Source organism: Anser anser (assembly GCF_964211835.1).
Source record: "Anser anser genome assembly, chromosome: 13".
Lineage (NCBI taxonomy): Eukaryota > Metazoa > Chordata > Aves > Anseriformes > Anatidae > Anser > Anser anser.
This window is the reverse complement of record NC_139734.1, coordinates 14,851,628-14,869,633: the sequence shown is the minus strand read 5'-3', so window position 1 is coordinate 14,869,633 and position 18,006 is coordinate 14,851,628. Positions and strand designations below refer to the sequence as shown.

Below are 18,006 nucleotides of genomic sequence, written 5' to 3'. Positions count from 1 at the left end.
GCAGAAACCTGCATGCCAAACTTGGGATACTGAAATCTCACAAACAAGTAATTTCAGCAAAATAGGCTGCAATTGTTAATCTGATTCTGGGAAACTCTTACCATTGTTTTCCCCATTTCCCTTCCACGAGAAAAGTGCATTGCAGGTATATGTTCCTGCTCCCAGTTTCCTTAGCACCAGGCATACAAGCACACAAGTATACACCATATTGCCTGGGGCAGTGATTTTGAATATCCAGTGTTACAGCAGATCTGACTGGCCCACGCCATAATGAAGAGCTCTGTGTATGTAGGGAGGGCAGTAAATCTAGCCAAAATGTTTAGTTAGGAAAAAAACATCTCACATGCTCTGCACGCTACACTGAATGATATTTCCATTTTTACTATCTGAATAAAATATAGGAAATTTCTCAAAGCTTCTCTTCAAAACAAACAAACAAACAAACACCACAACAACAAAAAACCTACAAACCTTTTAAAGACTAATTACATGTCCTTGTTAAACCAGGATTTTTTTTTCACAGGTGTGAACAAGCCAAAGAATGCCAGAAGGAGAACCAGAAACTACGAAACAACTTGGAACACTTCTCTAAAACCATGTTAACAATTGCAGCTCATTCCACTGAAATCCCACACCTGGGCCTTGGCAGAAAGCTCAGCTAAGAGGTCAAAGCCGAGAAGAAAACAAGCCAAATAGTCAATGAACCCCTGTTCCGGTGCATGAGAACAGCATATGGTGTTTTTTTGTTTGTACCTCCCCCACGTATAAAAACTCTCTGAAGATTGAGGCTCTCCCTGTAAGCTCCTAGGATTGTCTCTAAGATCACTGCTCCCTCCTCCAGATGTGCATTGGTGTCTCCACTTCTAAAGCTTCTGACCCACCATGGGAACCTCCCAGAGGCCCATATGATGGGTTCGAGATCCAGAAACATCAACATGCATCACATAAGCCAGCAAAGCTGGAAGGAGGCCCTTTGTGGGGCTGTCGTGAGCTCTCCTTTTATTTGAGCTATCATCTAAGTTGTTCAGCTCACACTGAACGGAATGTGCTGCACTCCTATTCTCCAACCCACCAAAAAACACACTGCCTCTACGGGCAAATGCTGTGGCCATGCAAGGGAACAGGGTAGGCATGATGCCAAGGGAGCAAAACCTCACATTTGCCGACAGGGGAATGTTTACCTGGACTTCTGGGTCAAAAGAAAAGAGGTTTTGTCTTCCATCATTTCTGCTCAGTTTGTTCAGCTGATCTGTTTCTCTTCCATACTAGGACAAAGAAAAGCAATGATATTACTGCCTGGCCACACAGAGGTAAACATTTGTTATTTGGAAAGAATGGGAGAAAAACAAAATATTTTTCAGGTTCCCTTTGTGATATATGAGATAATACAAAGCTTCCCAGCTGTATCTACCAACACCACACAGTCAGAGTAAAGTGATTTGGCTCTGCTAAATGAGAGAGCAAAGAGGAGGAGGCAGCTGAGCTCTGGACCATGCAGGATACAGCTGCCACTTAACTCCCTCTGCACTGATAGCCACGAGAGTCATCCCTGCGGAGCAGGAATGAGTAGTGCCAACCATGACAACCCTTCGCTGTAAGCATGGGTCTTCCTCATAGGTCGCGCACTAAGAGCGAGCACCACGCAGCCTCAAACCATGGAGCTCCCCTAGCTCCATCCTGGAGACAGGGAGGTGAGATGCCCAAGACCCCAGCAGCACTTGGTGCTTGCCCAGCTCGCTCAGAGCTGAAGTCAAAGCACAGGGAAACTCCTGTTACAGATGTGGCGGAGAGAACTAGCTATAGGGCTGGGAGAGCGATCTCTACAAACACAATACCTTCATCAGCTCTGGATGCATGCTTCTCTCTAGGCTCTCCAGGATGTTTTCTGATTTTCCTTGCATACTTGATTCATCATCTGCAAGGACAAAAAAACAGATGTTCAAAACAACTGCCTGAGCACCATTTTATTTCCCTCTGCCAGAAAGCATACTGCAATATTTGCTACAATAGCACAGAAACAATTTATGGAGACTTTTCCACTTCTCAGATGTAAGATTTTTCCATAAATTACTAGTACCAGAGCGTACTATTAACAGCCTGCTAGGTCTTTCCAAAGCATAACTTCAGCACAGATCCAACTTTCCAGGAGTCTTGAAACACTGCCATGGATTTCCCATCCAGAGGAAGGGTCATGTTTCTCTCCACTTTTATTCCTCAGACTATTGTCTACATTGTACTAAGCCATTCAGAATGATATCCTGTGTCAGCCACAATTCTTGCTATTAATCCAGAAAGAAAAGTATATGCTTCTACAGGCACACTGCTCACATCCTGCTGGAGAATGGTGAAGGTAGGTGTTTATTTATAAACTGACCTTGTGCAGATTCCACAGTATCTTTCTTCTCTTGCACCAAACTCTCAGTATTGCTCTGAATGATTTTTCTCAGAGTTACCAGCCACTCTTCCATCTCCTGCTCAGTTTCAGCTGCGAGATAGTGGCTGTATTTATCTATCGTCTTGAGTTCAAATGCATAGCGGCGCATTTTAGGACACTGAACAAACAAAAAGGGCAAGCTTTGTGTTACAACTTTCCTCAATAACTCAGCATAGTACCTTCTGCAAGGCTCCTCTCTGCTTAAAGCATCATGAACTGAAGTATCATGACAGGGAAAAAAATCACCTAACTTAGAATATAAGAATGTCCTTGCCACAGCACCTCTCCTGCAGTTAATCACAAAGGGCTTTACAGCAGTGATCAAGCAGTACACAGCTCCACAGTAGCCAGTTACTCTGAGTGGAAGAAAATCAGACTGAACCACAGACATAGCACTAAGGAACAGAAGCAAGCTCCTTCCTATGTCATTGTACCTCTAATATTTACCCAGAGAAACCAGGGATTGGTTTTGTCCACAGTGATTTTGCACTCCAGCACATTTAGAGAGGCATCTATCTTAAAGGCAAGTGGTTCAATGCAATTTTCTGAGCTCTGCTGGCCTTTAAACAGTACTTTCTAATGAGAAGCCCAGGCAAATCTGATGCAACTTGGGAAGTACATCCTGTACATCACCGAGGCATCTCTACTACTGCTTTTATTCTATTCAGAAAAATAAATGGAAATGCACAGCTCTCACTCATCTACACTGAAGCAAAGAGTCAAAGTAATTTATGTTGCCCTGTACCAGCTCCATCACACTTGGTGCTTGAAGCTTCAGCAGAGACAGCAATGGCACAAGACACAAAAGCAATTCACCCGTGCACTTCACTCTCAGCATAAAGCAAACCCAAGTTTAAGCCCAGTGCAAATACCTCCTCTAAGAACCTTACAGGCCATTTGCAGGAGGTAAGCCCCAAAGGGCTGTATGTTTGCATAGACCTATCAAGACCTAACTTAAGAACCTAACAAGACCTAATAAGAAGCTGGTGCTAACAGCAAACAAAGAAGGTGCCCAAGACTTAGTTGCACCAGCTACTTACTGGCCCCAATCCTCAGGGTGTGAGATATCCCCTTTACCAGGAAGACACCTGGTAAAGGGGATGGACAAAGCAGGGAGACTGACGGGGCAAAACAGCTTTGGGTTAGTTTGTAAATCCGTGCTTTCAGCCCTCATTGTCACAGACTGAGAGAGCATTTCTGTCTGATCTAGCAACGCATAAGCCCACGTACAGTCATGGCAAAAGTACACCTACCTGAACAACATCATTACAAGCATCCAAGAAGATACAGCCTTTGGAATCTTTTGAAATTTTCTCATCTTTGTAGGAATTAAGAATGTAGGAGCCATCTGTGAGTTGTGACAAGTAAAAATACCTCCTCTTGAATACCTGCAAAAGTGCAAAGTCTCGCTCATGCAAGTATTCACTTTTCTGTATATTACAAGCAAAAGTCTCAGTTTCAGTATCTGCCCTCCTGCTATGGAGAAAATACTATAAATAGAAGCACTGATGACCCTAGAGTGTTGCAAATGCACCCCTTTGAGTATGACTTGTTTTTGTGCGGGGAGATTTTGTTGTCTTCTTTAATTTTAATGTTCTTGTTGTTATTATAAGTTCGCCGATCTAAAGCAAAGCCCCAGGGCTTCAAGCTCATCTCTCAGCTGGCTCCAGACTCATTTGTCTTCACAAAGTAACGCTGCATGGTAAATTCAGATCAGTACATTGCTTGAAGATTCATCCCGCCCTAGAGCAGGTATTTCCAGAGCCTTTTTGATAAAGACCTCAGTTAGAATTACAAAGCAATTCTCCAGAAGGCTTTGGAGCAGATGTGGAAATTCCTAGCGCTCAAATGCAAGCCAAAGAACACTGTAATCCATGCAACTGCTCAAGGTATTTTGTTGTTGCTGTCATTTTTTCCTAACACACCTATTTTCATGAACTAGCTTTGGCTTAGTATGTTCAATTCTCACCTTAAAAAGCAGTAAATTTGGAAGAATTACTCATATGTTTGAGCTATTGATTGTTATGAAGACCCCAAACAGATTTAGGAAAAAAAAGCTCTCCAGCTTTTTCTCAGAACACCTTGCTTCACATTTGTCAGCTCATAGGCAGTGTACGACCATTCAGGAGAACATTCTGGCAGCAATTAAGATAGCACCATATGCTGCCAGGTCTGTGAGGAGCAGGGTGCATTTCACAGTTGCTGGATAACAGGAGAACCACAAAGCAAGCCAGGGCAAGCAGCATTGCGAGGCTCAGAGTATTTCCACTGTTCTGAATATCTGGAAGAGCTATGAACGAACACAGCATTTTTCATCCCAGATAGGAGACTGCCAGTAATTTCCTGCACCCAGCACTACTGACACAATCTATGTTCAATAAAACCACTTGCTCACTTGCATGGAACTGGAAGGGAGCACTGTGCCTAACCACTCTGAAGGGTAACCTCTGGCATCATTTAGATGAGTAGTTTACTGCTGAGATGCATCAAAGTTTGTGGAGCTTCAAATTTACTGAAAAACATGCAACTAGACTTTAGTTTAGCAAAGCATAAAAATACATGGAAATCTAAGTCTGCTGAGTGTTACACCAACTTAAACACTGATTTAGCACTTCATTGAATCAGTCTTGGAAACTTTGATAGTTAATGCTAGAGAGAGATCTGTCATGGGTTTCTCTAGACATTACAGGGTTGATATCCCTCATGGATATGGGGTTTTGTGCAAAACCATTTGTATCCTCTGAATTCAGTTCAAGGGAAAAATGCAGAAGCAAGAAGCAAACTCTAATCCTGTAACCTTCCCCCCACTTGTAAGCACTGCTGTCAGAAATAATTGTCAGAAGTCTACGAGCAATTAAAATAAATAGTATAAACCTAAAAACAGAGGGAACATCCCATTTTATCAGGTTACACATGCTGCGGGTGAGCATGGCAATTGCAGAAGGACAGCTAGAGAACTGGAGAAGTCTGTTATGGCAGAGAGGAAAGAAGAGAAAATGCTGATGCCATTGTTGCAGAGCAGCCCACTGAAGCAGTGGGAAGTTCTTTGCAAAGGAAAGGTTACTCAAATAATTTTTGGCAGCTGTAGCCTAATTACAGCTTGCTCATGGGCTGGCTCTCCATAAAATACACTCTGCATGAGCTTAGCAACAGCGTGAGGTACCAGAGACTCAGTATGTCACAGCAGTGAAAGAACCAGCACACAAAAGATGGATATGTCTGCTTCCACAGTAGTACAGCAGCTTGTTGAAGTGGCGATAAGGGCGAGCACTTTAAAAGTCCTCAGATTTCTCGCATGTGCCTTAGGAGGTGTTTTGTACGACACAGTAGTGACCAGAACCAGCTCAGAAAATGGCCACTCATTTCTGGTACTTTGAGTTTCATGAGAGATTTTTATTAACTGAACTGAAAGCAGTGCAGTTCAGGCTTCTCTGAAAAGTGGGTCTAAGGTGCTGGGCACTGAGGCCAACAATACCAAAAGAGGCTCAGTCAAGAATGGACATAACCAACTGCTTCAAACATGTATGGTAATACCTCCTCCTCCAGAAGTTACAGGAGCAGAAATGACTTCAATCTTGCTGCTCAGAAAAGCAGATAAACAGAAATCCCTGCTCTATTTCCTTCAAGTTCACGAGGAGTCATTTTAAAACTCTAATTAAAATTAGCCATATGAACTACCTTGTTCCACTTATGAATGTAAAACTTGTTGAATTGAGCCTTAGAGCAACTGACCTTACAAAGTAAAGAACCCCACTGCAGCCATTCCTCAGCTGCACAGTTGAATGTAATTACCTAATATTCTTTCTCTCTATGCTTTAAGAAGGCAAGTGCATGGTGGAGCAACAGAAAGGCCCATTGCCACAGCAAAAACTTTCAGTGGAACTATAAAAAAACTTCCCCTGCAAAATCTAAGCAATGTCATGCCAGATTATGTACAAGGGAGAACAGGAGACAATGCAGCTGTTGCTTTTAGGTCAGTAATGCTCCGTCTCCTCAGTGACATCATCCCTGCTTTTAGAGCAAAGCCTTGTCATTTCAATTTAAAATTGTTCTCTGTACATATTTTCTACCACCAAGGAAACTATTCATAAAGTCTTCATTGCAGGGCAGCTGTTTCAGTTATTTAAATTGCCTTCCTCTTCCTAGCCTCAGCTGCTCGTTATGAAAACAGTCTTGGTTTTCTAGAGCATGCTTTGCCTTCTTCTTCAGCTTGCCTGTCATGATTTGAAGTGCATTGGTCTTATATTCTTGGGAGGGAAGGGTCAAAAGCTCTTTCCAGACTGGGTTTTCCAATCTACCTTGGGATGCTCTACAAAAGGGATGGACACCCAACCGAACCTGAACCCACTGCTGCACTCCTGCTACCTTTAGAGATGTGATCTGAACTTAACAGGGGTTACATCTCGTTTCCGATTAACATAATGCTGGATCAGTCTCACCTTCATGGTAACAGTGATTGTGCTGTTCACATTTGCTTTGTGCAACCAGCCTTGCTTTATCACCCCACCCTTCTGGGAGCACAATGATGAGGAATCCTGAAAGAGAGCAAAAGATCGTAAAAAGAGGAGGTCACGTGAACTGCCTTCCATGCAAAATTTCCCTTGGACATGAGGGTATGTCTGCACTGGAAAGCAATACTGATAACTACAGCAACACAGCTATCACGTAGAACGTACACATGTACAGCTACATTTACGGTGTGATCACAAAAAAATATCAGGGTCATCTCTTTCCAACAAAGAAGTGAAACAGGCTAGTTTTGGTCACCTTTAACAAGGAAAAATTACATGTATGCTGACAGAGCTGCATATGGATTTTGCAATGAAGAAATGCATGGTTCTTAGGTAGTATTTCAAAAACCCGGGGAAGCAAGAAATTTTCAAAATGGTCTGTTTGGACAGTTGCAAAATGCAGAACATTAGATTTATTTCATCATTTCCTTTTGTACAAATCAACTTGCATTTTAAATTTAGGTAAAAGAACAGCAAACCCAAATAACTGAAAAGTAACTAGCGTATTTTACATTTATCAAAATGAAAAGTTTCAAGTGACTCAACTGCATTGTTCTTGGCATACTGGCTGGGATTTCTATCTTTTGTCCTGTCCTGTGGTCCCAGAATGGGTGAACAGCCCTCCATCCATATCCGACAGTGACCTCCACTAAAGATGGAGGGAAACAAGATCCTAGACTGATGAAAAAACTTGCCCTGGTCTTTCCAGTGACTCAGCAGCAGAGATGGACCTGGACTGACTGTTGATGAGCTATCAAGGTACTGGTTTATATCATCTCCAGCATCTCAAATGGCAGGTTTTCACTCTTTTCTTGTCAAACTTCCAGTGAAAAAAGTAAAATTTCTAATGCTTTATTTCTCTGGGTAGAACAACCAATGATTTATCCTTTATAATGGTTCGCCCTTTTTCATCAAGAGATTTCTTTTACTCAAATTTCCATTGCATAGTTCTAATGTAAATGCTCTGTCAGGAAATTGTAACAGAATCCTTTAGATATGGCCAAGCCAAAAGACATAAATGTCAAAATATCTGCCAAAGTACTTGGAATACTCTCCCATTGTCAAGATCAGTAACTTCACTTGTTTGCATATTTGGGACACTGATCAGAGGAAAAAAAAAATGTCTCCACCAAATTCTGATAGCATATTTTTATCCCTTTACTTTTTCAGAGGCATTCTTATAAGCTCTGTCTCAGCTCTGTCTCCAGCCAAAATTAGATATTATTAAAGAAGTAACAGCTCAAGTTAACAATGTAATGAAAACCAACAATGCAGCCAAAAAAAATAAGGCCAAAATTGACAATACGTTTCCATTTATGAAAAAGTCATCCCAGTCCAGACATGAGGTGTGGGACATGCATAGCAATTGTTAAAAATGTGTATGAAACAGCCCTTCAAATCTACAGTTTTGCAAGACAGAAACTTTCCTGTTCTTCAGCAGCAGCACCTTGGTGCCATGAGGATTTTAAACAGCTGGACTAAATTCTTCAGACTGTAAACTAAAATTTCTTAGTGTCAAGTGTGGGAATTAAACTTCACATGGTAATTGATAAAGAAATATGTTAACATGCCCATGCCCCACCCCAAAAATGCAATATGCATTGGGAAAACATGGCATGCATATTTCCCGAAATGACTGCCAGGTTTGAGATATCCCAATTGTCAGAACCCCCAGCTCCTCCAAGTGGAAAAGCTCTCAAGCTGCAAAATCTCCCCTGCAGACAGGTAAACACAAAGGCGCCAGCTTCCAGAAGAGGTGAATGCCTCTGAATATCTGCAGAGTGTATACAGAATTAGATTGATGTGCTGTGAATATGTTGGGGAAAAGTAACTGGTTAAGAATGGCAGATTACCAGGCAGAGCGCCAGCCTGTTGAAGAAGAGGACCCTGATATTGCTGTATCACCATGTAGCTGGAAACTAAACTGTCCACTTTAAATTATGGTCACATAAAAGAATTTTATTTTTTATATTCACACAAATAATTTTACTTAGTAAATTTCTTGGCTTCCTTTTTTTTATTTCCCATATTTCGTTGCTGGACTCTATCAAGTGAAAAAGCCATGAGAAACATTAAGGCTAATCTTCCACCTAATTTAGGAGACTCTTGGCTCCAAGAGATTATCTTGTCACACTTTCAAATGAATCACTGTCTCAGTTTTGGCCCCATATCTGCAGTATGAAGCATTTCACTGTAAAGCCATTCCTGGGAGCTGAATTCTGACTTTGTCTTGTGAAATTTTCGTTATAACAGATCTTGGAGTGGAATATGTAAAAAACTTTTTCCTTACCTCGTCTTTTTCAAAGTCTTCATCGATTTCAAACACATGACTTGGAATCTTGTCTGGCCTAAAGGATTTGCTGCAATCACAACATTTTCATTTTTAATGACTGGGAAACAAGGATGCACAAAGCCAGCTATCTGATGCTGGCTCCACAACCAACAGTCAAACTGCAGATTACAGAGCACAGCAGAACCGTCCAACTGCAGAAGATTTCAGGAGTCCTACAGCCCCTTACAGCTGGAGACATCTAACTTCTGAATGCACTTCACTGAAGCTAAGCACAAGGAGCCTGTAATTAACATTCTCTGTATTAGCTGTCTGCCTTTGCAGAGTTTTTGCTGACTTGCGTTTGTGCAACACAGGGATGAAGCAGATCTATCTATCTTCCATCTTGCTAGAAGAGAAGCCAGATCAGACTGCAAGATTATTCACAAATTTTAATACAATTTGTTCAACAGTGTTGCTCCGTTGTTGCTTCACTTCCCTGCAAGATCTTAAGAACAGTCCTACTTTGGCCAGACTGTTTCTCCTAAGCCTGATCAAACCACAGTCCCATGACCATGTATTAGTATTCCAAGGGAGCATGACACTTACCATGGCAACATCCGAAAGTCGCCTGAGTATTCCTCATATTTGTAGTTTACCACATGCCAGTCTGAGCTGTAGGTTTTAATGCACTGAAAGGAAAACAATACAGGTATTTGAAAGCTACAGAAAGCATAACAAAACCATGCACAAGTTCAAAAGGTTACAGACTGCTGGGTGATGTAAGTATAAGATGTAAGTATAAGTGGAAAGTGTGAACAAGGCTGCTTCACTTATTTTTGTGCTACCATACAAGATTTCATAAGGAACCTTTTCAGCACAGAGACAAAAATCACACAGCACCTGGACTGCCACACAGCTGCTGATTTTGTATCCACATAGCTCTAACACTTTAAAAAAGGAATAGTGATTTGCAAGGGGACTGCTTTCCAGAAAGCACCAATTTCCTGCCCTCAGAACTATTGTGCCTCTCATTCAACACTGACCGTCACCTGGGATTTACTTCCACTGCGCTTGGAGGGAATGGTCTTAGAGAGCAGCAGCAAAACAAACCTGCAGCACTCAGGATGCAGCTAGAGAGGCTGTGCAGCCCAGCCCCTGCCTTGCTGCACGCCCCGCACCTTGCAGCTCAAGCCACACACCTTGTCTGCATACAAAACCTGCTGGAAAGAAGTGCCATAAAAGAGGCATGTAGGAACTAGCTAGCACAGTACCCTGCCAGTGATCAGTGCTTCCCAGGATAAACTAAGTGATCTACAACCTCATAGACAAGCAGCTACAGCAGAGAATCTTGCTTAAGGGAGAAGGTGCTGAGGACAGGCATCGCATGGACTTTTACCCCTACCTCTTTGACAAAGAGACTCTGAGCTTTCTTCAGAGCATCTTCTGGCACCGTAGACTGGACAGTCCTTCTCTGGCGACTGATAACTGAGATCTGCAGGGAAAAGGAGAAAACGGTTTCAGTGTAAACTGGGTCTTCAGGAATTGATACTTGCTTTAAATAAATATGGCGGGCCCAAATCACCAGTGGGTTGTTTCACTTTTATGTGTTAGTAACGCAGCCAAAATCAACGTGTAGCCAAGCGGGAAATTTTCCAAAGTAAGCAGGACTGGAGATGAATGAGCCTCAAACATGAGAAAGAGCCAGTGCAAACTCACAGACACATCTTCAATCGGAAATATCAGCAGGTCCCGGAGGGGATCACTGTAGATCTGAACTTTGCGTTGAAGGATCACGTTCTCATAGTCCAAGGGTTCAACAACTTTGGTTTTTTCCTGTAGGATGAATAGAAGGTAGAATATTTACAGATGTATAATATATAAAATAACCAGTAACTAACATCTTGTGCCTAATTTGGTCTGACAACTTCAAACCATGTTACCAACGGACTGCTTATTAATTCAACAATCAGATACTTGCATGATACAAGGAACCACTGATGTACATGTATTGCAGTGAGGGAAACAAGGGGTTAAGTTATTTGTGCTTGGTAATAAACTACAGGAAGAAAGCAAGTACCGTGCTGTTCTTCTCCAGGCACTCTAATTTCTTAATGGAGAAAGCAATTCTCCTGGAAAGGCCACAGCTTTAACAGCTACAAGCTTCAGCTTCCACCAGTACGAGCAGCTCATCTGCACAGCTCAGAAGGAATACGGGCTCTACACCAGCTCGAAGCTGGTTTTGCTAGACAAGATGATGAGAGTTGTGCTACCTCTGGAAATGTGCTGCTGGTGGGATGGTAGTAAGCTGGCTGCAATAACCTCCAGTGCAGGAATCTCTCCCTGTGGAAGGAAGATTCCTCCGGAAAGGCTGGAAAGCCCTCTCCGTAAATCACACCTCAGCCTCAGCCCACATCTGGAAAACCCTGGGGCCTGGTTTTGCTCACTTACATTTCTGAGAAGCAAGAGGAACTTCTCCATAATCTCTGGAGTCCCCAGTAAAAACTGTTAGGAGAATGCCAGTATGCTTAGCATTGCATTACTTCTGTTCATGCTACAAGCCCAGAAAACACAGCTTAAAAATGTTAAAAAAACAAAGACAACTTCCAAAGTAGGAAAACGTCATCTTAGCTGTCCACTCCTAGACTTTGGCTTTCATAAGCAAGAGTCAGGCACTTAGCACTGCAGTTGTAAAAATGACACCAAATCAAACCCATGACCCTGTATGCACAAGAATGCTCATAACAAAAGGGGAAGTAAATTCCAATACATGAACTTTCCCTTGCTTTGAATTCCTACCAGAAGACTGTCGGTGCCTGGCCGTGCTATGGATGGTGTTAACAAAACCCCTCCAGCTTGTGTGATGCCAGGCTGGCACGTGCCCCAGGGAGATAACGCCCTTGCAAGATGGGGTGCTTGGGCGCTTCACCCTTGGAAAAGGAATGTCAGATGCTTCTCCAACAGCAGCAAGATTTACCACACAGTTGATTTTCTTTTTTTTTTTTTACTACTCACATAGCTTCCTGAATTAAAAATTAGACTGGTGGAAGTCTCTTGCTGAAGACAACAAAAGCGGCAGCCTGAGAAAATGACTCAAAAATAAGGATGGAAAGCTCAGCACCATATAAAACCACCAGGTAAATAAACAGCTGTGCCACTGAGCATCCAAACAACTCAACATTGCCTGTGACGCGTGAGAGAAGAAATCAACATTGCTCTTCCAAAAGCAATCACAGCCAAAGAGTTTCTGTCCTGTGCCCTTGGCACCTGAGTCGCCAGGATCCATTAATATGATCAAGCCCTTTGCAGCAAATGTGAGCCACTTGTTTTAATGACAGCTGAGCATCTCTTATGTTGAAGTGGAGCTGGTGCTGGGACTCTGGGGAGAAAGTTGTCACATCAGCAGGTAACAGTCCCAGGGGAGAGCCATTCAGGGATGGTCATGTTTTAATCTTGTTTTTATCTTTTTCTGAAACATTGTAGAAAATCTTAGTATGTTGATATCTTCTCATACAGAAGCACCTTAAAAAAAAAAAAAGGAATTGTAGATTTTTTTTCCCCTTTTTCTGCTATACTTTGGCATGTGGTAAAAAATAATAAAAATCCAGGCTCTGTGGCAGATCTGGATGGTCTGATGGACTGGAACAGCGAAGGCAGATGTCTCTCTGAGGCTGCCTCTGGCTTTTCCCACTCAAAGGGCAGCCCTGTTGAGCAGAGGCTGTTCTTCCATCCCAGGTGCATGCCCAGTAAACGTGTAGTATGTTCAGAAAGCAAAACTGAGATGAAATATTTTCCCCACAGCACTTCAGAAATACAAAGTGGGTACCTCGCATGACATGTTTCCCAGGACTGCATCCCAGCAGCAGGACAGTATCCCAGCAGCTCACTGAAGGAGGAGAGAGAGGAGCCTATGTGTAATCAAGGCCTGTGTTACTAGCGTAAGTGATGCCTCTGGTCAGGGTGATTTCTGCAGTGGCTTTTGTCAAGCACCCACTCTGCCCTGCTTCTGGCTGCCCACAAAGAAACTCTTACTTTTGACTGAAGAAAATATACCTCCTGCCCAAGGCACTTCTGCATTCAAAACTTCTATTTTCCGTGCCGCTGGAATCCAGCGGGGATTAGCTCAGATATTTGAAACAGCTTCCTCTTAATCGCTCTCTGGAAAACTTTGCTTCGCTCCTAATGCAGTCCCAAAAGAAACCTCACAAGCCTCCTGTTGCATGACCAGCAGCAGCACTGTGGCATCCCAGGGAGCAGCCCACCAGGACATGCGTGGGGAAGGGCAGCATTGCCCAGCAGAGAGCCCATGATGTGTGCCAAGCTAGGGGGTTGGGGGGAAGTCTGTGATGTGGGGCGGCAAGCGTTGCCAGCCCCAGCACTGTGTGCCACCGGCACAACCACACCTGGAGCTGCTCCTGCTCTGGCAGCCAGGACCTGGCTTACACACGAATCTCGTGTAAAAGGAGATCACCAGAAAATTAGGAGTCCCTAAAAACCAGCAGGAAGATGGAGAGAAGGAACCCCTTTTTTCCTCAGTCAGCCTCACGTTCTTTAAATGCTTCACTGAATTTGGTTAATCATCTGAAGCGCAGGTCTTATTTCGTTAGCATGCTACGCACTTCTGCACATTTGCCAAGGCTGGCACATTAACGTGACTTAACACGTTAGGACATTCATGAGCTGCTCTCCCATTTGCAAGTCAGGCATCCCCAAATCTCAGCCACTCCGCTGCCCAATCCGCCTTTCTCGCTGCCATCACCGCAGCAATCCCACCAACGCTGCCGGCATTAAAGGTCCCACCAGCTCCTGGTCTCGCCTCACCCCAGCAGCAGCTGTAATGATAAATTAGATTCCTTTCCAAGAGCCTTGCACGTTGCTGTGGCATTAAATAGTGGCTTTGGGTACTCTGAATTCAGGCCTCCCAATTCCTCACTTTTTTCAGTCCCGTTTGCAACACGGTTCTGAAATGGACCGTGTGCCAGAAGTTGTTGTAAAAGTTATTTTATGGTAACGTTGATGTCAATTACAGGGTAATGACTTCGAGGACCAAAGAGGACCCCTTATTCTCACGTGAGAGGCTTCAAAACCCTTATAGCACTGTCCGCTGCAGCTACAAAAAAGCTTTTTAAAACAAATCCCTGCCACCCTTCCCCTCTTGTGCGTTTGGTGATACCGGGCAGGAAGCGTGGTGCAGGCTGCTGCAGTGCCAGGGCGGGCGGCCGATTGTCCAGGGAGCTCCAGGAGGCGAGAGGCGGGTGCCAACGGAGATGTCCCCCAGGCGGGTTTGCAGTCCCCACAGACTTCATTTCTCCTCTGGGGGCTTTAGAAACGCAGTCCCTAGTGCTCTCCTTACCCAGGCTGCATCATTGGCTTGTTGCAACAAGGAGAGTGCAGGACGAGGGTGGCCACACACAGCAGCCCTCTGTCCCCTGCACCCAGCGCTGCACAACCAACTTGTCCCAGGCCACGAGGGGAACCACAGCAGTGTCTCTAAAGCGAAGCCAAAAGATATAGGTCAAGCTATATGTAAGCAAAGCAACAGCTACCAAAAGGATGTGGCCTGTCTGCCTGCTGCCAAGGAAACACGGACGCCTCCGTCTGTCCAGAACTGCACGCGGCCAGACGTGCTCACGCCCCTGCAAACAGAGCTCCAGAGTAAGTAGGGATATCACAAACATTTTTCATCCTTTGGCCCACCCTAGCACCCAGTGTCCCATCAGGGCAGGAGATAAAACTTTAAGCCCTGAAAATCAGATTTCAAAGTCTTAGTTTTTCTGATGAGCTTGGTTAATGCAGACATCTCCCAGCAGACAAGGCTCAGCCTCACGCTGCCCCGTGCTGTCACAACAGCAGATGGCACCCACCGAAGTCATTACGAAAGCAGAGGAAGAACTATTACACTAAAGCAATTAGAGTCTTAGAAACCACAAATTCCTCCACAGGGAAAGCCAATATCCAAGTGCAAAGAAATGCTGCCAGTCCAGCAACAAAACCAACCCATTTCTGCAGGAAAAAACACCCAGTGATGCCAAAGCAAGCCTGTTCCAGACAGGCATAGAGCAGCTGCTTACCCAGGGCTGGCAGAGGGCTTCTCCGTGCTGCCCTGTGGCTTGCTCCAGCACCCTGTACTAGGGTGGGCAGGAGGGGGAAACTGAGAACACCCAGCAGCAGCTTCCAACCCAAAGCACCGCAGCCCAGCGCACTGGGATAAAAACCAGGACTTGCTGGGAAAGACCTCGCAGAGGAGAAAACTAAATTAACGTGATTTTAAATAAAATTTTAATGAGGGGCGCAGTGAGCCCTTGTGGATGAGCCCTCTCACTTCTCTTACAAAAAATGCTGGTTCAATCCCTGCACACCGGACCATTCCTGAAAACACTGTGTGCTGTTCCCATCTGCTTCTGCCCCGAGAGCGTTGCTCTCGTGAGCACGGGGCTCTGCGGTGCACGAGGGAAAGGGGGGTCTGCAGACCCCGAGCCCCCGTCCAGGTCAGGTCACGAGGCTCCTCTTGGACAACAGCACAGGCAAAAGAACAGCCAATCTATTACAGTATTGACTCACCACCAAGAAGCAAGTTGGCTGGCATTTTAACAGGAAATTCAATTGAATTACTTCAACAGAAACATGCCCACAGACGCCAACGCTAGGCTCTGCCTTCGTCCAAGCACAAGCACAAAGAGCTGGGCCCCAGGAAAACCCCAAGTGAAGGTTCCCAACCTCGCTGCTCTGCTTGCCCAGCCGAGAAAAAAGCACGAGAGCAAACCTCCGCTGAACAGACACCACGAGATAGTGGTGAAGGAAAGCATTAGCAAGGGAATAACCCATTAACCAAAATGAGGGAATCTGGAGCAGTCAGACTGAATTGTCTCCTTTCCGCATCCATTTGCAAAGCTTATCAAACTCCTTATATTTGCTTTATAAACAAGGGTACACAACAACACCTGGACATATTCATACTGGGAAGGACATTTCTATTTTCAACTTTAATGGCTCAAAAAAGAGCGACCATCTGTCTTCTACTGTCCCGCATTTGTACACTGTACAAATGTGCAACTTTTGTTGCACAATAAAAGCTTATTCTATGATTAATGTCTTTCTGAGATCCTTTTCTCCCATAATTACAAGAAATATAATCAAATTGACACAACTGTACAGAAAGTGAAGGAAAAATGTTTTGCTCAAGGATATTTTAAAACGGAAACCAAAGGAAAACTATCAGAAAGTATGCATATTTTCAGTCCTTTCAGGCTGTCTCTCATTTAAAACAAACAATATAAAAATATAAAAAATAATAAAATAAAAAATATAAAAAATAAAACAATTTGATGGCAAACCCGCCTGGTTTGGCTCTGTTTTAACCACTATGCTCGTCTGTTTGCGTTGACACGAGCCCCACGTTGGCTGCCAGCGCACGTTTCCCATCGCACAGCGGAAGCCAGCCCCAGAAAAACCCACAGCCCCAGCGCAACGGCTGCACGGCGCTCGGCTTTCGCTTCTCCCTGCGAGTGCCGCTTTGCTAACGGCTAGCGCACGCGTTGCTTCTGGGCTTGCCCTGCGTGATGCTCAGCCATTCCTGCAGCACTTCCCTCGCACCTCTCACTGGAAAGCTTGCAGGCTCAGCAGCGCCCGGGACATCAGTTTCTCACTTCCTCAGAAGGGAAGCGTCAGCCAGCGGCACGAATCCATGCTCACGAAGCAGCTAGAGACACAAGGGATGCGTATATTAAAAGCGATGCTTATTTAAGGTACCTGAGAAAAAAGGAAATAGCGCAGACCACGTGTACATGTAAATGTACTGCCTCGCACTGTACAACTGTTCTGCAAAATTTAGCAAGGATTTTATAGCTGATTTATTTACTGCTTCATCTGTTGCAATCTGGTAATGCACTTACGTGCAAAGCCTAGCGAAGCCCAAATTTTAAAACAAACCCCAAGGGGCCAAGTAGGTGAGATACACAGAAAACAGACAACAAATTAAATCTGGGGAATTGATTCAAAGCTAAAGGGGCAAATAAAGGAGGTGCACAACTACCCCTGCCCGTAACAGTCACAGTCGCATCACTTCTGAGACCGGCAGCAGCCCTTGTCAGGGAGGGCCCACTTCCTACCACAGTACGCAATCTGGAAGTGCAGAGATACCACTCAGAGAAGAAAACTCCTTAACTGGGGTTTTGCTCACGAAACCTGACAGTCCATGGGAGAATTTATATGGAATCTGGGAACTGAGAAAACCCATTTGGCAACCTGTATGGACACGCAGAACTGAGGAATTTCTCTCCATAGAAAAACTTTTCCAAAGCCAAGGGTTCAAAGATCACAAGTCATGGCACTCTCAGATCGTGTGGTCCTGAAGAGTTTTTTGGTTTTGTTTTTATTTATTTAAGTAGCACATTGGTAACTTTTCGCTTTCTCTGCTCCCAGTTCCTGCACTGCCGTCTGATTACATTTACAGGCTCTAGCTCAAGCTTGCGAGAGGGCCAGAGCACTTCATTTAAAAAAGCTGAGATTCACACATAACTCATTATTCCAGGAACCTGGGCATAAGGAAGAAAAACAAAAAGTGAGAGACCCTGAGCTTGCCTTTTCAACGTCTGGAACCGTTGTAACCCAGTGCAAAACCAAACAATATCTGAAGCACAGGAGAGAAGAAAGAGGCGGAAATGGAGAAACAGGGGAGGAAGGGCAAACAGGGCGACAGCGTTAGTCAGCACAGATGGCAGCAGTCACAACACGACGCAGCCTTGCTGCTGCCAAGGGGTTTGCGGGCTTCTTAGCAAAGCCACATTTTGAGG

The 18,006-nt window shown here is 44.3% G+C and overlaps 1 protein-coding gene across 2 annotated transcripts in view; it reads right to left on the bottom strand.

Moving 5' to 3' along the window:
• Nucleotides 1-18,006, bottom strand: part of DOCK11 (dedicator of cytokinesis 11) — a 79,773-nt gene that overhangs the window by 53,096 nt on the left and 8,671 nt on the right. For both annotated transcript variants that reach the window (XM_083797048.1, XM_083797047.1), the window contains exons 2-10: nucleotides 10,934-11,050; nucleotides 10,620-10,709; nucleotides 9,824-9,906; nucleotides 9,236-9,305; nucleotides 6,874-6,969; nucleotides 3,688-3,822; nucleotides 2,375-2,552; nucleotides 1,836-1,915; nucleotides 1,182-1,265 (exon numbers count right to left, since the gene is read on the bottom strand). In XM_083797048.1, the coding sequence (XP_083653174.1) occupies nucleotides 1,182-1,265; nucleotides 1,836-1,915; nucleotides 2,375-2,552; nucleotides 3,688-3,822; nucleotides 6,874-6,969; nucleotides 9,236-9,305; nucleotides 9,824-9,906; nucleotides 10,620-10,709; nucleotides 10,934-11,050 (933 nt within the window). The remainder of the gene's footprint in view (nucleotides 1-1,181; nucleotides 1,266-1,835; nucleotides 1,916-2,374; nucleotides 2,553-3,687; nucleotides 3,823-6,873; nucleotides 6,970-9,235; nucleotides 9,306-9,823; nucleotides 9,907-10,619; nucleotides 10,710-10,933; nucleotides 11,051-18,006) is intronic.